The 21,194-nt window shown below is 36.3% G+C and overlaps 1 protein-coding gene across 1 annotated transcript in view; it reads right to left on the bottom strand.

Moving 5' to 3' along the window:
- Positions 1-21,194, bottom strand: part of yata (N-terminal kinase-like protein yata) — a 238,753-nt gene that overhangs the window by 110,855 nt on the left and 106,704 nt on the right. Inside the window, exons 7-9 of the mRNA XM_090380105.1 lie at positions 10,337-10,492; positions 523-681; positions 220-327 (exon numbers count right to left, since the gene is read on the bottom strand). Coding sequence (XP_090236231.1) covers positions 220-327; positions 523-681; positions 10,337-10,492 — 423 coding nt within the window. The remainder of the gene's footprint in view (positions 1-219; positions 328-522; positions 682-10,336; positions 10,493-21,194) is intronic.

Genomic DNA, 21,194 nt, shown 5'->3' with positions numbered 1-21,194 from the left:
TACAATTTGGTGCAATGTTAAACTGTTTTAAACTACTCATGCAATTTATTTTTTACTTTTTTTTGCAAATGGATAACTCAGTGATTAAGGGTTAACTGACATAATTATTAGGGGATAACTGGATTAAGGGATAATTAAAAAGGAAAATAAATACACATGAGAATATTCATAAAAAATTTCTTGCATCCTGATTATTTTGTAACCATTCCAAAAACACACCTGTTGAAGCAATTTTGCTCTGGTAGCTCGATCCTTTGATGAAAATAGTCTCACAACACATGGAGCAATTTTCTGCTGGTATTCAATATCATCTAATAACTTACCAAGCTAAAAAGTAAAAATACAGAGTGGAGTAAGCCATTTTATAGATGATATAATTTCACAGAGAAAAATTCATTAAAGAATGAACAAGATTTAATTTTTTATTTACACAACACACCACACTACAAAATTGCAATGCATATTAATATTTTCTCGCAAAACAATTTACATGACTATGAAGCAGAATACAAAATAATTTACTTTAAATAAAGGTGAAAGAACTGTGGACCCAGCATTCCCAAACTCAAAAGCATTCAGCAACTGTGGAAGGATCTTGAACTTGCACATATCTTGAGGAAATGTATCCAAAAGTGATGTTAATCCATTGAAAAATCTAGATTTTTCATTAGAATCTTTTATCTGTAAAAAATTAGTTTGAAGATTAAAACTAAATAAGAAATAAATACAAAAATATCAGATATTGTAAGCATCATAAATTCATCAATTCATTAAAAGTATTTCAAGGAAATTATCAAAACTTGTAATTACGTTTTCATATGTTAAATAATAGTCACTTGTGACACCAAAAGATATAAAGGAGTATATTTTCTCATTCTAGAATGACATAAATAAGAGGACATTTATTCAAATTAATGAACCAAGCAGTAATTAAATACTAAGTATAAAAAAAAATGGCTTTTTATCAAAGAGTAACTTATCTGTTACTCTTTGATAAAAAGTAAATTAGAGTAACTGGCTTTGTCATGTCATAGAGCTTAAGTAGATTAAAGAGAGATTATATAAATATCTGAAAGAAGTAGATAAAATGTAAGACTAGAGAAACATCTCATCTCACTAGTCGGATATGTTGTTTGATTTCCATTATATATTTCATTTCTTATTTTTAGGCACATATAAGTACCTACTGTCTTCACCATATCTGTCTGTCTATCTGTCCATCCATCCCACCTATGTGTAATAACTCGAATCTCAACTGACAGATTTTCATGAAATTGTATGACTGAATCTTTTAAAAAGATTTGTCAAGTCATCTAAAATTTTGTTATATTTTCAGGCATATCAGCACATATGTAAAATGCCTACTGTCTCAACCTGGTTTATCCATCTGCATGTAACAACTTGACTCTCGGCAGACAGATTTTCATGAAATTTTATATTTGGCTCTTTTAGAAAGATTTGTGTGAGCTGTTTGGTTGAACAACCAAGCAGTGGATGGAAGGAAAAACATCTGATTGTACATTCAGAATCTTTTCCTGTTAATATACAGCTCTATTAGCTCTAACACAGCAAATTAATAAAGGTGTGGGTTTTTTAAACCTACACCTTTTTAAATTTTTTTTTTTTTTTTTTATGTAAACCCCAAACACGAGAGGTATTAGAACCTATAGTACTTAGTACCGTGCTTGGGTCGGAGGTTGAGAAGACGAAAGAAGATATTTGTTGACATTGGACTTGAACTTCTGTAGACTGTAATTTTCAGGAAATACGTATGAAGGAAGGTTGTTCCAAAAAACGGCAGTTGAATGAATAAACGAGGAAGATGAAAAGTTGGTTCCGTGAGTTTGAAGTTGGACAGTAAATGGACGTTGGCTGGTGGTGGCACGTGTTTGGACTGTTTTGAAAAAGAGAACGGGAATTATAGAAGCCAATTAAGAAGAACAGTGCCCATGGAAGTATCTGTAGAAGAGGCATGCAGCAGAAACAGTACGTCTATGAGACAGCGAGTGGAGAGACTCCGTCAGAGATGAATCATTAATTAACCTAACTGCCCTCTTCTGAATGAAATCAAGAAGCTTCAGCAAGGTTTTGGGGGCACCATCCCAGATGTGGGAACAATATTCCATGGCAGGGTGGATTTGCAATTTATACAGAGTGAATAGCTGTTTGGAAGAAAAGTAACGCTGAGAGCAAAAGAGAAAACCAAGTTTTTTAGATGCAGAGGAAGCAATATTTGTAATCTGCTTGTGCCAAGAGAGATATATCATTTTGCCTAGAAATCGGAGTGTCACTAAAGATAAGCATAGGAGCTTAAGACTCCTTTTTGCGAGATATAAGACAAGACTGAGTTTTAGAAGGGTTGAAATCAACTAAGTTGTCTTTCCCCCACTGGAGAATTACCTGAAGATCGGCATTTAAGTAATTGGTAACAGATTTTCGAGAAGTTGAAGCTGATTGAACAGGGCAAGGTTTCTCAAAATGGAAAGTGGAATGTAATGTGCTATCATTAGCAAAACTATGGATAGGATTTCCAGTCAAAGGAAGAAGGTCATTAATATACAAGAGGAAAAGAGTGGGGGAAAGAACTGAATCTTGGGGAACACCGGCATTAGTGGAAAAGTTAGAAGACCATCTACCATCACCCTCAGTGAGCAATCAGAGAGAAAACTGGATAACCAATTACTAAAAACAGTTGGCAAACCATAAGATGGAAGCTTGTTTAGAAGACCTTTATGCCAAACACGATCAAAAGCCTTTGAGATGTCAAGAGCAACTACTTGTGTTTCACCAAACCTTTCCATTGAATTAGTCCATAAATGGGTAACATAAGCCAGAACATCACCAGTGGATCAACACTGACGGAATCCATACTGGCGATCGTTGATCAGACGGAAGGTTTCTAGGTAGCTTAAGAGTTGGCAATTAATTGATTTCTCCATTACTTTAGAAAGAGTAGAAGTAATTGCAATGGGATGATAATTGGATGGGAAGGATTTGTCACCCTTTTTAGGAACTGGCTGGATATGAGCAAATTTCCAAGCAGAAGGAAAAACACCTTTGGAGTAAGAAAGTAAAAAAAGCGGCAAAGAATAGGAGTAAGTTCAGGAGCACAGGTTTTGAGAACAAGTGGAGAAATACCATCGGGACCTGGAGCTTTCTTAGCATCAAGATTCATCAAAATCCTTCTGACATCCTTTTGATCGAAGACCACAGGAGGCATTGAATGGAGCATGTTGGGAATGGTGGGAGGTGTTTTACCAAGATCATTAATATATGAGTTGGAAGAAAAATGGGATGCTAGCATCCCATTTTTCTTCCAACTTGGCTGAAGTGACATCCTTGGCTGAAGTGACAACAGAACCATCTGGTTTGGACAGAGGTGGGAGCAGAGATGGGCAAAAGTTGCGGCCAATAGCTTTGGCAAGGGACCAGAATGCTTGGCTACCATTAGGGCAAGAAGCAAGTTTTCTACTCTTAGTCTGTTCAAACTCTAGTTTGGACTGATTAATAACTGCTTTACAATTGTTGAAAGCTTTGGTGTAGGCAGAAAATGAAACTGAAGAATTAGAAACAAGCCAATTACGATATGCAACATTCTTCTCTTGAACAGCCTTAGAACATTTATTAGAAAACCAAGGTTTAGATAAAGGACGAGATTTTAAAGTGGAGTGTGGGATAAAGGATTCCATTCCTGCAAGAATAATTTCACTGGCACGATCTGAGCAAACGTTGACATCAGAAGTTTTGAAACAGTAATCCGACCAAGGAAAAGAAGAAAAGAAATCTTGCAGGTCATCCCATTTTGCATTCTTGTAATGCCAAACAACACGAGGTTGGGAATAGCCATGAGATAAAGGCTCCATTGGAGAAGAGACAATCACCAAGTTGTGATCTGAAGTGCCCAAAGGACCTCTCACTTCGACCGTGTACTTAGAAGGGTTGTTTGTGAGAAAAAGATCAAGCGTGTTGGCTGTATGATTAGGATTATCTAGTATTCTTGTAGGTAAATGAACAATCTGTACAAGGTCATTAGTAATTGCAAAAGCCTCGGCATCTTGACCAGCTGGGTCGGTGTGACTAGAAAACGGAAGCCAGCTGGAGTTGCGAACATAAAATCACCAAGGAAAATTACCTCACTGTTAGGAAAGTTAGACTGGAGAAAGTCAATTTGCAAAGAGAGGAAGTCAAAAAGCTCCAAGTGATTAGTGGAGTTGGGAGAACGGTAGAGACAACAAATGAATTTTACACAATGAGGTAAAGAGATTTAAAGCCAGAGAAGATCAAAGATAGTAGATTCCGAATTGCCAAATCTCTGACAGGGAATATCAGAATGGACATATGCACAAGTACCACCTTTGAGGTGAAAGGAATCATACAGCGAGTAATTTGGGCATCTGAGATGAGCAGTAGTTGAATCAACCGATAACTGAGATTCTGTCAGAAAAAAGTACATGGGGGTTGGCAGACTGCAAGTGGAAATGAATATTTTTAAGATTAGACCACGTACTAGGCTTGGTACTAGGATTCTCCATCCGCAGTTAGCCCAGAAGTCTGGTTCCGAAATAATACCAACCATCATTTTTACAGCAAAGACGAGCCTTCTCTCATGGATAATGGCAGGAAGACGTCTGATGTTTAGAGCTGCTGCCATCTGGGTGGTTCTTGGTGCAGGGGGAAGATGAAATTTCCATACAGCCCACTTCAATAGCCAAAATTCGCCCGCAAAAATCCATCTCCGATGTGTTGTGGCAGATGAGGTCCAGACTTCTGCGCCATAAAGTATGACTGGACAGACACGTCTTAATATATCTGCACCCAACGGCCTGGTCAGGGACATGCATAAGTTATTGCTTAAGCATCCACCGGAGTCGACAGAACTTTATTTGCAGATGGTCTGTGTGGCAGAAAGGAGAGCTTCTGGTCAAAGGTAATGCCCAGATCGGTGTGTTGCTGAACAGCAGAAATTGCAGATCCTCTTATATTGGGTTGCACCATTGTTGGGTTGCATTTCAGCGAGAAGGTCAACTGTTTTGACTTCTCAGGATTGATGTGAAGGCCGAAACCGGATAAGAAGGCCTTGAGGTTCTGGATTTTCTTTACGATTAAGGCATTTATGTAGTCAGCAGTGTCTCCAGGGTTGATAGCAGCGAACAGTTTTATACCATCAGCGAAGGTGATAATATCAGTTCGGCCCGTCACGAAAGGCAGAAGAAGAGCTGAGAACAAGATAGCAAAGAGGACCCTGCCTTGTGGGACTCCAGCTGTAATAGTCCTGGTGTAGCGCAGATTGTCATCGCGAGCAATAATGGTCCTGTTCTCAAGCATTGTCTGAATAAACTAGAGCATATCTCCTATAATGAGGTAATGCTCACTTAGTAGCCTTGCGAATGCATGAACGGATACGGAATCAAATGCTGCCTGGACATCGATATAAGTAACAGTGATTTCCGAACCGTGCTCAAATGCCTCAAGGATCTTGGTAGTGGTGGATCTTGACCGGGTGGCATAGTGGATCTGCGGTGGCTGATGTGGTATTATTTAACGTTTTCAGAAGAGATTTCTCAAATATCTTTAATAGGCTTGATGCAGAAGAAATAGGACGGAAGTGACTGGGCTGAGAAGCAGAGCATATTTTTGGCAGCGGTCTTACTAGATAGACATGCCATATAGGAGGGAAGAATTTTTGATGAAGGATTTTGTTGAATGACGACAGAATGGGATTAACAATAAATGTACTCAGGCATTTCAGCATAAACTGAGGAATCCCGTCGGCGCCGGATGCGGCCGTAGGTGCTAAACTATTTATTGCATCAATCAGCTGATATTTGGTGAGTTGAACTGAATTTAAGGGGTCTGTTGAAATCGGACTGATTGGGAATTCCATTGGTGTAGTGGATTCTGGCTGAGCGGCGAACCTAGTGATATGGTTGAGCCAACTGCTCAGACTGAGGGAGTCGATGACGTTCTCTGCTTTGCTTCTATGGAAGGGCTTCCCCATATTTATGGTAGCCTCTAAGTGAAGTTTTATTGCCTCCCTCTTGTTCCTAATAAAAAGCGCCCTAGCTAGGGAGAAGGCAGTTCTGTCTGAGGGTGAGCCGGAGTTTTTCCATCACTTATGCATGTTCTGTTTGACGTGAAAGCTTTCAGAGACTTTTGGACTCCACCAAGCCTTTGAATGCTCTGTAAGGTTAGCTTCTTTGTTGCAGAATAGAGAGATAGTGGCTATCCATCTTGTCATTAGGTTGATTCCGAGTTCAGGGTCGCATTCCTCAAGTACATCCCATGAGATTGCCTGGGCTGCATAAACACACTTTTCAGGATTGAGGTATTTGGGTGCTGTAATTGTTTTGGCTGTGACTTTTCTCCTGCCAAAAGTGATGGGCATTTCTGTTTGCACAGAGAGAATGATGGGGTTATGATCAGACTGTATATTGCTTGTCGGGTTTTGATTAGCTACACAATTTGCTGATGCGAACACGAGGTCCAATGTGCTTTCACCTCTTGTCGGTGGTGTGCGAACCAGTTTAAGACCTAATATGTCTACATGCTGACTCAGTCTTCTCTTGAGGCTCCCCAGGGTATTTGGGAGATTGAAATTCCCACAGACTACGTGCTTCAGTGATGAATGGAGATGGTTAAGCAGCCAATTGAGGAGTTTATCAACAACTTGTGCGTTTGGAACTGGTGGGATATAAGCTGCGACAATGTCGAGAGAACCATTCTGGCTGTAGAACTGCCTCGAAAGAATTGGACTGGCTCGATACCGAGTGGAGGATAGAAAATACCCGCTCATAACAAAATTGCAACTCCTCCTCCCCTGCGGTTTTCTCTAGATGTGCACACCATCTGATATCTTGCAGACCAAGTAGAAGAAAGTGTTTCTTCACTGGGATCAAGCCATGTTTCTGCGAAGCAAACCACGTCCATTGAACTCGACAGCAAGAGCTCCTCAACTTCATTCAATTTGTTCCTAATGGATCGCACATTTTCAAATAGCAGTTGGAATGAAGTTGTTCTCTTGACCTTGACGACAGATGTACACTGTCTGATCCGTCTGTGATCTGTTATTTGTTGAAACGATGACAGAGATCATAAAATTCAGAGACAGAGATGCCGGAGATATTGAGTAGTTTTCAATCGCCATTGGGAGCCCCCTTTCCGTAGGTATGTTAAGGGTGAAATATGGAATTACCTTTTTGCTATGGCTAATCCCATGTAGAACAGTTTGGTTGTTAGCTGGGAATAAAGATACATCGTCTAGTCGTAGTCTGGACTATTGTGGACACCTCTCAGGGGTATTTGAGGGTATTGTTTCTTTTCTGCTTCGTGTTTCATAAAATGGCCTGATGATGGTGCTGAGAGGCCATTTGGTACACGTTCCAATCCTTTCAAACTGGCTTCTGTCACAATAGATGCGAAAAGAAGCATACGATGTGCTACGAGTGTTCAGTCTCTGAATCTTTAAATCCAACTGGAGTTCCTCAAACAGTACATCTGTGACGAGTCTTGCTGATGTGTCCGGGGCCAAACGTGATACAAACAAACTGCTGGGGGAAAGTCGGGGTGATAAACCACCCAGTTTGAAAGGCTGAAGCTTCGAAACTAGTGCAGTGCCCGTCCAAGTGTTTTTCTTCCTATTCGAACTGTTTTGATTGGCTGTCTTGCACTTAGTAGTATGGACATTTTCCAGTTTGGCACCCAGCACCAAGTTGGCGGCAGGCCTTGTAGTGGTCCGGGTTTGTTCAGAGCTAACTGATGAGTGAATTCCTGGGTGCAGTTCAAGGGCGTATGATGTGGCATTTTGGTTTCTGTACTGATCAGGGCTTACTTGGTTGGGTGGCACATGAACACCGTTTGTTTCCTTGGGCAGGTTTAGCTTGAGCACATTTAAATATGATTTTGCTCTCTCAGAGTACTAGACGTTTAGTCCTAATTCAGCAGAAAAAATGGCGAGAGCAATGGTTGAGGTAAATTCTGTAGTTTATTAATAATTCTATTAATTTTTATTTTATACATTTGAGTGGATTCCATTAACAGATAGCAGTTTTTAAAATCACTGAATAAAGAGAATGGAGCTGGAATTTAATCTGCAAGTAATATATAAAGATAATAGTCAACACAATGCCAAGGATGACACAACCAGCAACTGTTTCTAAGGAAAGTTAGGAGTATACCTGGATGGGATTCTAGAGTTTATTAAGATTGCTACTTCCATATACAGAGAACACCAAGTTCCAGTGATTTCTATACAAAGTATGCATATAAAAGTTTAGTTGTTGATTTCAGGAATAAACTGTGGAGTTAAATTAGTCTCCTGCAAACATATGCCTACACGATCATACCAAGAGATCAGTTGTAGTTGTTGTTATAACGCTTAACGACACAAGGGCTACTGAGGCCAAATTGTGTCTTTTCCTGTTTATTTACAGGCAACATAACAAGAGATCAGATCAAAATTATCACTAGCATTACTACATAACCTTCTGCAATTCCATTGTATGGTGTAATCCATTATTTGGTTCTGAAAAAGAAAGATGAGTCTGTCTTGCTTTTTATGAGCAGACTGCAATGATCACTTGCTTTTTCTTTTCTGGGTGTACGATTTATCTTCTGTATCTTTGCTTTGTACAAAATTTAATGGCATTATCTGCATGTATTTCAAGTAGTTTACTTTAGCTACTCAGATCACCTATGTCTATCCATCCATACTAACTGAGTGTGACTGTCTCATTCTGACGTATCTAACTTAAGCAATTTCACTGCTATTTGATAACCAGAAGGGCTGGCAGATGGAATTATGACTGGAATGTTATTGGTTTAGTCTATTAAATACAGCTTGGATAAGCACTGGATTGAGAGTACTGACTGAGCCCATTTTGTGATAGATATGTCTGGGGAGACTGAAACATCTGTTTGAATTACCACACACTGGTAATTTTGGATAGTGGAAGCATATATACATTTCTGAATATTTAATTTGTTTTCTTGCTTATATTTATATATATTTTCCCCGGGCACCTCCGTAGCCAGATGGGAAGGAGCAGCAGCAGTGCGTAGCACATGCTTCTTGATTAGACAGGAGTTCAAGCCCGTCACCACCAAATGCGGAGGATGCGGAAAGGTCAGGGAATGACCACCGCATATTCCCGGAGCAATATGGCCTTAGTTGCTAATGCTCCTAAAAACCAAACAACAAACAAACAAACATTTTCCCCTATCTTCCAAAGTTCACATTTCAGAAAATGACAGATGGTCACTTACAATGAGGACACTGTGGAGTTGTTGCAGTACATTCTGTTTATGTAGTTTTTAGACTCAGTCACAGTTCAGACATGTTGCATAACCTTGGCATGCTATCTGAGAACAATCACATTTCTGACATTTGTAGCACATTATGTGGTTTGGAATATATGGGCAAATGGCAATTTGGTAACCCAATTTGACTAATGCTGGAAAATCTGATCTACTGAAGGTTAGAATGATGCCACACATTGGGACTAGGCTTACATCTTTTTGTAATATGATTCTTTTTACTTGAGTTACTTTATGGGCAAGTAATTCCTGGGCTATTTCTTCTTCTGAAATACCTGACAAGTCCTATTCAGTTGTTACTCCTTTCATTGTGACATGTATGATGATTCAGACTGGAATTGCACTAAGAAAGGACACTTTGGTATTGAACTGTTTAGAATGTCTTGGATAAGAGGTCTCTATCAGTAAGTCTCCTGATTAGGGTTGCTTGATGATTGTAAGTGATCCTGCTGTATTTTCAAAGTATCTCTGAATGAGAGGGAGAGATTCTGGTGAATGTAATATCAAGAGTATTGGAGATCCTGCTTGTTTGTGCATTTTCTTAGTATTTTGTAAGAGTTGGGAAGCAGTCTTTTTTCATGGCTATTGCTACGATTCAAGCTATCTGACTCCAATGGTGCAATTTTTTTTTATTACTTTCTATAGTTTTTCAACCAGGTTACTAACCCTGCCATAATGAGACAGGAACAGTGCCACCAAGTAAAATTGGTGACTCAAAAAAAAAAAAAAAAAAAAAAAGGCAGCTTTCATTTTGGACTTTTCTTATAGTTCAAAGTCTACTTAACAATATATGAAAAAAATTTAAGAAAATTAGATCTGAAATTAAATAGAACTATTAAATCTTTGCAAATGCTTTATTAAATTGCACAGAAAAATGCTTAGCCACACAAAATGCTTTACAGCAAGGACCATATTATCAAAGCAGATTAAATTAAAGAGAATGTACAATTAATTTTTCTGTGTATATCAACTCAGTGATAAAAATAAAAGAAAATATCATAGCATATAAAAATTAAAAACATACCTGAATTTCTTCTAAAAATAATAATGCTTCTACAAATTTATTTTTAAGAAATCCATTCCCTGTAGAACACCTTTTAAGAAATTCTGAAGGACTTGGCCTGGATAATGGATTGCCAGCCACAAGCTCACAGTACTGAGGAACTAGGTTTGCAGGAATCTACAGATGTTGTTATACAGAACATAAAATCACTGACATCCAGACTAGAAAAAAAGTATCAAAAACAATAATAATAATAATAATAGTAGTAGTAGTAGTATATGGATAGGAGACAAAAACAGAGATATAACTTGTAATCTACAATTAAAAAAAAAAAAGTTCATACGAAGTCACTTAAAAATGTATATTCACCACATTGCAAATTGCTGTAAAAAGAAAAACATACCAGATAAAGAGCAAGTTTATTTGAAAGAACACCTCAAAACATTTTCATGACATTAATAGGTTTCCACTGATAGTTTTAATTTGTAACCCAAGTGATGTTGAAATGATATTCAATTTCATGCTAACTGCTGTTAAGCATCTGTGGTGTAACATAAGCATTGACATTGTCACATGAGTTCATTCACACTTTGAATTTTAGTTCAATACACTTATTCTTAATGTGATCACAGAAGAAAACATCCAGAAGTTACATCTGATGAGTGGGGGGAGGGCAAGAAATAGGTCCCCTTATGTGTTAGCTAGGAATTTGCTAACTTTCTAATTCCATTGTCAATGATCCTGTTGAAAAAATAACATCTTGTTGCAAATGGTCCATCTGCAGCACAGAAAATAGCTGAATCATATCCAGATAATTACCACTATAGCCTGCCATCTCATAACAGAAAATTGCATACCACACATTTAATCCAGAACTATTCCTCTTGAATAGCATATAAATTTTCAGTGCCTCATATTCTGCAATGTGCCTATTTAACATACCAACCAGACTTACTGCTGTTTGCCTTTATAGGTCAAAATATTTGTATATGTCATAGTCACACATAATTTATTGCAGCCAGAGAGGTGTCCTCTGACTTTTGGCAGGATAATATAGATGAGATGAATTCTGTTCTATTATTTTTATGCATTCTACTGAAAACATTCTATATTATTTAGATGCAAAACAATATTTTGTGTAAATCGTAGAAAAATTGTGACCCAAAGTAATCAGATGTCTGATTACTTTGACATCCTTCTACAAATATAGTGTACTGTGACAAAAGTTCCCCACATATGCGTACTTGTTCAGATATACCAATATAAATCTCATGGGCTTGCCTATACAGCAGAAATACATTAGAAGCAATTACAGATTGTGGATCAGAACTCAAATAACTTCAACATGGGATGATGGGTAGTTGCCACATCAGTAAAACTTTTCTGTATGCACATCTGTGGCTACCAAAATCCAATATAGCAAATGTTATTCAAAGATGGAAGACTGCAGGTGATATCTTAATGAAAAGAGGTCTGCACAGCTTCACAAACTCACAGAATGTGAGTTTGTGAGGCTGTGCAGACTTTATGGTTCAATGAGACTTTATGTGAGGCTTTATGGTTCAACAAACCATAAAGAAGGTAGTTTGTGCCTTACACATCTGCAGAAAACATCACATGCAGCAGGGTCAAAAGATCATAGGAATATCTGTCAATATTTCAACCATCTGTGGGGATGATGCATGTCTTCGGTACAATGGTAGAGTAACTGAATATAGGCCTGATATCATGGTCACCAACAACAAAACACATTTAGAATGGCATTGTTCATGACATCTACGGAATCTTGAAGAGTGGAAAAAGGTGAAACGGAGTGACAAATTTCACTACACAATGTTTTGTTCCTTTGGATGTGGAGATAACCCAGACAGCACTTCCTGTCAGACAATTTAGACAGTACACAAAGAGTGTACTGTCTAAACCATGAAGTTTTGGGTGGAGGCAGTTTGATACAATGGGGGCTGTTTCAAATGATTCAGACTTAGTCCATTGGTGAGAGTACCTGAAACTGTGATGTCCATGACTTACTTAAATGTGCTGGACAATTATGCACCACCTACTCTGTAATAGTACCACAGAAACAGATTCTGTCAGATTCAGCATTGACAACACACCATGACACACAGGTTTGTGAACAATGATGAAAAAAAAAAAAAAAAAAGTTAGACTGGCCAACTCAGAGCCTGCAACTCAAGTCCACTAAAAACTTCTGGGATGAACTGGAGTGGCTCAATTAGGCTGAGGCCAAAATGGCCTTCCAAATTGGCTCTTCAGCTATTTTACAAAAGGAATAAGGTGAATTATAACCAACACCCACTGGAAGTTGGTAGAAATGGGGATGTCGTACAGGCCAAAGGTGGCTCTACTATATACTAGGTTTCAGAATTAAAGGCCGTTCTTTGCAACTACCTGCATGTATGTCTGAATATTTTTAGGCATAAAGTATATATACTGATGCTTCACAATCTTACCTTCCTCAATACTAATTATAAACAATATCAAACATCACTCCAATGTAATCTTCCCCATCAATGAACTCTAAAAAATATCCCTATAATAAAAATATCCCTATACAGTCAGTCCTCGTATAGCACGATAGTTGTGTTCCTAGAAACCCTTGTGCAATGCAAAATCGTGCAATATAAACAACAGGCCCTATGGGGAAAAATAGGGTTATGTGCCGACCACCAAAGATTGAACACACATTTGTAACCAAAACATTACCAAACACAATAAATAATCGTAATAAAATACGTATTTTATTACGATTATTTATTACGTAATAGTTACAATATTTTATTACAATAAAATACAATATTAATAATTACAATATTTTATTATGACTATTACATAATAAAATATTGCCATTGCTTTTGCTTCTATCGTAAGCAAACTTGTTTTTTGTTTGATTTTCTGTCCAAACAGATGACAGCCGTTCCATCTCTTCCAATTCTTTGTGTCTTAATCTAATGGATTTTAATTACACTTTGAGTTGTTCCTGCTATGAAAGTTGTTTTTATTTTCTCTGCATTCTTTGTAATTCTCGGCGTTACCTCATTTAGGTCTGTAGCACGTGCAATATCACATGGTCTTTCATTTTGCTCAAAGCGTTTCACAATTTCATATTTTTTCTCTATCGACAGAAGTGGACTGGCCATAAGCCTTACTAGGGAAACCCCGGTGGGCAGGAGGCCGGTGTATTTTGGCCATAAACCATAGTATGAGGCCACTATAAATTTTCCCGGGTAAGATTTTTTGGCCCAGTCCGCCTCTATTTATCGATATTTCTTTTCTTTTTCTCTCTGAATCTGCAGTGTCTTCACCAGGATGCTTCCTTTTCACACCTTTTAAGTATTTTACTCATTTGTAGGCAATAAAGAACAATTACAAAAACGAGGAGGAACGCTTGATACACATAAACAAAGCTGCGTGAGTGTAGCAATTGAATAAACAATACCGTAAATGCAGAGATACACTATTAACACCTCACATTTTACTAAAGCACATTTCTAGGGGTTACTACCATAAAACAATAAAAACAATTTCCAGTTGCATTTCTACTATTGGAATCTGTTATAAACTGGTAGTAAACTCGATCTAATTGCATTTGCGATTATACCGATAGCTGGAATTGTGTTGGTTTTTACATTATTATGGTGAAATGTGTTTCCCCTTCACTGATATAAAAAACATAAATACATTTTCAGAATCTTCTCTTCATTCGTATCGTGTTGCGTTCGGTTGGGGTGATTCTGCGTTCGACTGTCATTTCTTGTAAACACAAAGGCGAATCGTGCATAAGCGAATTCGGTTTGTGTTATATGAGATATTGTTCCCCTATTTATAAATCATGTATGATCCAATTCGTGTAGTGCAAACACGTGTTATACGAGGACTGACTGTATCAGGCATCAGTGAATTTCTGATATAGGAATTATATATTTCATTTTACAATATGAAATACATAAAATCACTGCTTAAATATTGAAGCTGTGAACTACCAACAGCTTATAAATAACAATAATAACCATTTCACCAAACAATGTGAAATACATAAAATCACTGTTCAAATATTGAAGCTGTGAAACTATAACTACCAACTTAGCATATAAATAACAATAATAAGATGCCACCAAACAATGACACTACTGAAAAAAATGTCCAAGTCCATAATCACAATAATATGATATTTTATTTCTTCATTTTTGTTGTTATTATAATTTTATATATCACAATTTCTTATATTTCAATTCCATTTGTACTATGTGTTACATTTGTATTATTCTAATAAAATGTTGGTTTTTTTGAAATTATCATTATGTTTAAAAAATCCTTGTAAAAATAATATAAAAAATATATTCACAATAAGTTAAAAAAAATACAGAAATGTAGTTTTTAAACAGCAGATATGGGAAGAGTTTAGTAATCTAAGTTACCTATATTACTGGTTAGTCTGGTATTCAACTAAACTCACCAGTAGGTCTAGTGTTAAATGTAACATGAAATTGCAACAGGAAATGAATGCATGTCCTTTATCTGAGGTCTTTTTTTTTCTTTCTTAAAAATGAATTGATTGATTAACACTACATTTACATGAAATTAAGGAAGCACTATTTTCACCATGTAATTAATCAAATTAATAAAATCAAATATGCAAGAGTAGCTCATGGTGTCTTGTCAATGATATACAGGAATTTTTCTAGCAGGGATAGGGATGTGATTATTCCCTTGTATAAGGCATTGGTCAGGCCACACCTTGAGTACTGTATACAGGTCTGGAGACCTCATTTCAAGAAAGATGTAGAGCTGCTGGAACGAGTACAGAGAAGGGCAACAAGATTAGTGAATGGAACAAAGGGTTGCTCTTACGAAGAAAGGCTTAAGTTTTGCAAATTACAGAGTCTGGAGACTAGGCATCGGCGAGGTGATCTGATAGAGGTGTATAAAGCTTTGAATGGCTTGAGCATGCTCAATGCCGATGGGATTCTTCCTCTTGCTCAGAATAATCACCTGAGAGGGCATAAATTCAAATTGAGGAAGGACGGATGTCGGATAGATGTGCGGAAATTTGCCTTTAGCCAGCGGGCAGTTGGTTTGTGGAATAGACTTCCATCACTTGTTGAAGTTGATAGCCTAAACAAATTTAAGGCTCGGCTGTACAGGTATTTCGAACGAACGGAGGGGTGAAATGGGAGTAGTGGTTGTGCTTTTTTTTTTTTTTTTTTGGCTGATGCTGAATAAGCTTGCTTTCTTGCATCATATGCCTCTGCTAATGCTAATAATAATTTTTCTAAGGTCATAGCTTTCGCTCCCTCCTCTTAGCAGAAAAACCACTTTTACTAAAATTTTCACTTTTATTGTTTAAATTGATCAATGATACTTCAGGTAAAAAATGAACTTGCTAACCACTGAGCAATCACTGTAGCTAATCAAATTAATCCTTTCAAAGATATTCAAGGCAGGTGAATCCACTGTTTATGCAAGAGAATACTTGAGAACTCCAAAATGTTTATCTTTTGAGAATAACTCTGAATTTAAAGTTAAAGTAATGCATAAAACAACAATTACCATTTCTTTAAATATGGTAGTAGTAGTACCTACTGTTCCACTCAATTTACATTACACTGTTTGAAACTAAAACAAAGAATTTTTAGAAGCACTCAAAAAGTACACTGAGCTTGTTGAGACAATCTTGTTTCCTGTATACTGATATCAATAGTTGCTGGCTTTGTGAAATAAAATTCAAAAGGATAAAAGATAGACTACAAATAAAAAGAATAAAGAAGGATCTCATCTACAGAGGTCCTATCTCATCAGCAAAACCATAAGGCACAACCATGTGAAAAGAACAAAGGGATGCAGTATTTCAATAACCCACTCTAAACCCACCAGAAGACCTGGTTGAACAGTTGTAGCCTTATGCAGTGCAATGCAATGCAAATCATAATCACAAAATCTCTCTCACCATGTGTATATTTTTATATACAGTGCAACCTTGATGTAATGCAGACAGGCAACAACTTTAATACCTGCATTATAAGCAAAGCATGTTATTAGCCAAAAATTTTTTACCATTTTTCCCAGTTTTTTTTAATATAAATTCACTTTACTTAGTAAATAAATACTTTATTTACTAATATTTTATGGGTATACAGGCTAAAAGACAAAGTATTAAAGGTTATATCATTCCCTTTACATTGCTGTTATAGACATTCTGTTATCACAATACTGTTATAGACTTACATTATATGCATCTGTTCTGAAACAGTCATGTAACTTAGTTTGCTGGAACTGATGACATTTTTTCAGTTCCTTTTTTGTAACAGTGGTTAGATGAAATATATTAATATGTTCACTATTACTCTGACGTTTTAACCCTGCCATCACCTCATAAATGTTTTTGAAAACTTTGTTAATTTCTTGTGCTTTTTCCTTACAAGAGTCATCCACAATATCTTCTGAGCCACCACCAATATTACTGACCTTCTGTTTGTCAACTGTCTTCCCACTGTTCACAGAGACTTAGATTTCTTCCTTGCTCGGGTAATGTGCAACTGGAGCTTCCACATCTACCTCAATCCAAGCAGCCAGGTCATTTGCTCCAAGATCGCCACTAAGTACATTACATGTAGCCTTTGTTTCTTATTCTGAAAATGCTGCTAATTCAAGATTATTGTTAGCAATTTCATCTTTTCTAATACATTTTTCAAGCAGTTTTCGATTCCAGTTGAGCTTACTTTCTCCCAAACTAATCCAATATTTTATGCAACTTCTTTCGGCGTTAATGTTTTCAGAAATTCTAGAACTCAAATTTCTGGGTTCACAATACCAGCAAGTAGTTTGCCATGATAGCAGGCTTTGAAGGCTTAAATAATGCCCTAATCCATGGACTGAATTAGGGCAGTTGTATTCCCTGGTAGAAACACAACTTCGATCTTGCTATCTTTCGATTTCAGGACATTAGCCAAAGGATGGGCAGTGATCCAACAGTAAGAGCCTTTTCTTAGTTTTTTGGAAAGCAAGTGGTGTCTCACCAATGGAACAAACTCACCTTCAAAACAGGAAGCAAATTCAGTAGAGATTCCGTGTTGACGTGCTTAAAACACTGGGGACTTCAACCAACCTTTACTGATGCACAATGGCTTTAGCTTGTGATTTCCAGTCTTGTTTTTGCACAGCAATGCAGTAATTCTCTATTTGTTAGTTTTTGTGTTCACTTTGTTGGATGCCTTTTTAATATCTAGTGACTTGCCAGGCAGAAGTTTATAGCACTGTTTCGTCACAGTTGTACAACTATTCATCTTGAATCACATTATGCAGAAATTCAGGACATGCTTCTGCTGCTGTAATGTCTCCAAATGCAGATTCACCTACAAGACTGACCTGGGATATCCCATGATTAACCTTCCATCTCCAAAGCCACCCTGCAAAAGCTTTAAATGTGTCATCATCTCTACCAAGCAGCTTATCAAATTTAAGTTCCTGTACTTTCAAAATTATCACATTTATTGGTACTCCTTCCCTACTCTTCTGTAGAAACCACTTGTACAAGCATTGGTTGTACAATCACAAAGTCTAGTTTTCTTTCTTTGTTGGCCTACTTCATCTTCTACAGAGTCTATGAATCAATGCAATTTTTCTTCCACTTTTATCCAACTGCAGTTCGTTCCTTCTTGAATTTCACACTCACAAAATATACTGCACTTTGTTTCACCACTGTTAACTCTTTTGATAATCTTTAACTTTTCTTCATCTGTATAATTTTTGCTTTTAGTGACCATCACTTTAGTCCTACTCATTAACTAATTTTGCTGTGTATTAATAAATACACAGCAAAATTAGTAAATTGAAATTAGTAATCTGATGCCATAGAATTAACCATGCTTTGAGAAAACAAAATCAAAATCAAACTACTGGCCTATCATAGTGCCAAAATGAAGTCATCTGATTTCACCATAATTCACTTGTAAGTTCATGTATATTTTTTTCTAGTTTAGTCCTTAGCAGTTTTTACTATCCTAAGTGTAACTTATAGTCAAAGAAAGGACGTCATGTGCAGTTGTTTACAAAAATTTACTTTTAACTAATGTAACATGCTTGACGAAAGGTAGCCACATTCCCCTCCAGAGGTAGCTGTTTATAATTAGCATTCCAATGATCTACTTTTTTATTGCATCTCCAGCTGAGGAGAGAAACTGGGCTTCTACAGTAAATAGTCCCTGATATGTTCTGTTGTTTACAAAAATTACCCTGCGACTGAATACTGAATATATCAAAGCAAATATACAGCCAATTTTCCCTCTTGGAAATACGGTAGTAGGATGTACAGTAGATATGGGTATATACAGGATTCACTTTTTCTAGTTTCCAATATGAAATTGCTAGTTCTTTGAACACGCTACTTTTTTTCATAATTCATTTTGGGGGACATGATCATACTCGTGGTATATCCGAAACTGCAGTATAGAGATGCACGTTACATCAAGGTTGCACTGTATAATAACAGTATAGTAATACATATTACAGGCAGTTCTCGCTTTACGAATTCACGGGTTTACGACTTTTTTTCTCCCAAGTATCAAATATCAACAAAATTAAAAATATGAACATTAATTGCAAAAAAAAATGAATGTTAAACATTCGTAAATACCGCATTTAAAACCACGTGCGCAGCTATACAATACAGTATACCCAGCTTTACGATATTAATCCGTTCCAGAGACACCATCATATCGTTAAAATATTGTAATGTGAACTGAATAACACATTGTTTTTTGGCAATTCGTTTCAAGATCTCGGAAGTTGAAATTTTCAATGTATAACTAAGCTATTTAACTCTCTAAAATGTCATTTTTAAGGTCACAAGCGTGACCTTAAGGCCATATAAAAGGTCATGAGCATGGTTTGTAAATTGTATTAGTTACCAATTCAAATCATTAAAATGTACTACACTTTCATCATTATCATATGTTTTGTTATAAGAATCAATTTTAAATGCCTTTGTGATATTTTTCTAAAGCACATTTCTGGGGATGAGGTCACAACCATAAAACAATAAAAACAATTTGCACTTTCTGGTTTATTTGGTTTTTCTGGTGCAAGCAATTATAAAAGGGTAGTAAACTCGATCTATCTTCTTGCATTTGCGAAAATACCGATAGCTGGAATTGTGTGTTTTTTTTTACATCATTATGGTGAAATGTGTTTCCCCTTTACTGAAATCTTCAATCATATAAAAAACATAAATACATTTTCAGAATCTTCTCTTCATTCCTTTTTTTTTTAAGCTTTGTAAACTCATTACTCCATGCAAATCGTGTTAGTTGCAATTTGTGCGTGCCGTTAAAAAATGCTTATGCATGCAATTGTGAAATTTATAATTAAAAGAGATTATCTTGAAAAAAAAAACGCCTCTTGAAACATTTCTGAAAAACACGACTCCTTGTGCAACAAATCAACGAGTGCCAAGCCAATAATGAGTGATCAACGAGTGTGCATTTAGTCGATGATGATGAAGAATAAACATTCTTTAACATTTGTAAGTCGTAAATAATTTCTCTATTATTATAATTTGCTTGATTTTACAGGCTACCTTTTCATTTCTTTGGATAATCAATCATTATTTAAACAAACTAATTAGCTAACTAATTTCATTGTTGAGAACGTAATCCCTATTTTTAACCTTATGTATATGTGAAAAAAATTCCCGCTTTACGAGCGCATGCTAGGAATGAATTAACTTGTAAAGTCAAGAACTACCTGTATATACATATCCAGTCAAACCTGGTTAAAGCATCCTCTGAAACAAGCACTTAGCTATATGTCACAATTAAGTTAGTTAAACAATATAAATTGCGCCGTTTTATCTTCTAAAATATCATTTGAAAACTGCATGTTTCTACGTAATATCCAACTTTGCAGTGAAATTAACAGCAATATATAATTTATAATGGGCAAAACATTCATTCGTTATCTGTCATATTGTATTTAAAATAGCTGTGATACTGTATTTCAAATAGTAATCTACTGTATAGTATGTCTCAAATAATGTGTACTACACAAAGTCAAGATCATGCAGCAAACAAAGCACTATTGGTTATAATAACATATGTAACTTATCATCATCAGCAAGCATATGGCAGGATATTCATTACAAAAAAAAGTAGGCATGGACTTCTTCTACGTAGCACAGATTTTGTGAAATCACCATACAATACCCTATTAGTTGATGAGTAATACCAATTTATTTTGACAACTTTCTCAGTCATGTTAACAATTCTCTTGAGTCCTTTCCCTACTCTGCACATTGAAGATCTTGAAATGGTGATAAATTCAGTTTTAATTTGATAATTTCATGAATTCTCTTCTTAAGATAGAGTTTTACTAATGTTCCATAATCATTCATTAAAATTTTCTTTAACTCATTCCATAGCTGCTTTCCTGGAATCACTTACTTCAGAAAGAGAAGGATGTCATTACATTCTAACTTCCCTTCAAACTAAAAATGTCACTGACAGAAAAGCAGAACATTGGTGTTAATGGTTATAACATCAAGAAATGTTCCTTCCCTCAATGAAGTAAAACCAAGTTTGAGTGTAATTCACTAATATCAGTCATACTCCCATCATGAAGTGTGACATGTTCCATTTGTCTATCCAATAAATCACAATTTCTTATGATGCACCAATGGTATTTGTTATTTTCTTATGCAATACAGTATGTCCTCATTAATTTTATACTATATTACTCAAAATGCAATATATTTTGAAGCTGCTACTTTTCCCTGAACAACAATATAGGGTTTCATATACATTTTAATATGGATTGTTCAAAATAAATCTACAAGGAAATTCGAAATCTTATTTAGGCCCTGTGCTCA

The sequence above is a fragment of the Mastigoproctus giganteus genome, chromosome 8, assembly GCF_048544385.1.
Source record: "Mastigoproctus giganteus isolate SK-2022 chromosome 8, ASM4854438v1, whole genome shotgun sequence".
Taxonomy (NCBI): domain Eukaryota; kingdom Metazoa; phylum Arthropoda; class Arachnida; order Uropygi; family Thelyphonidae; genus Mastigoproctus; species Mastigoproctus giganteus.
The sequence above is the reverse complement of the archived record's forward strand: the minus strand, read 5'-3'. Positions and strand labels throughout refer to the sequence as shown.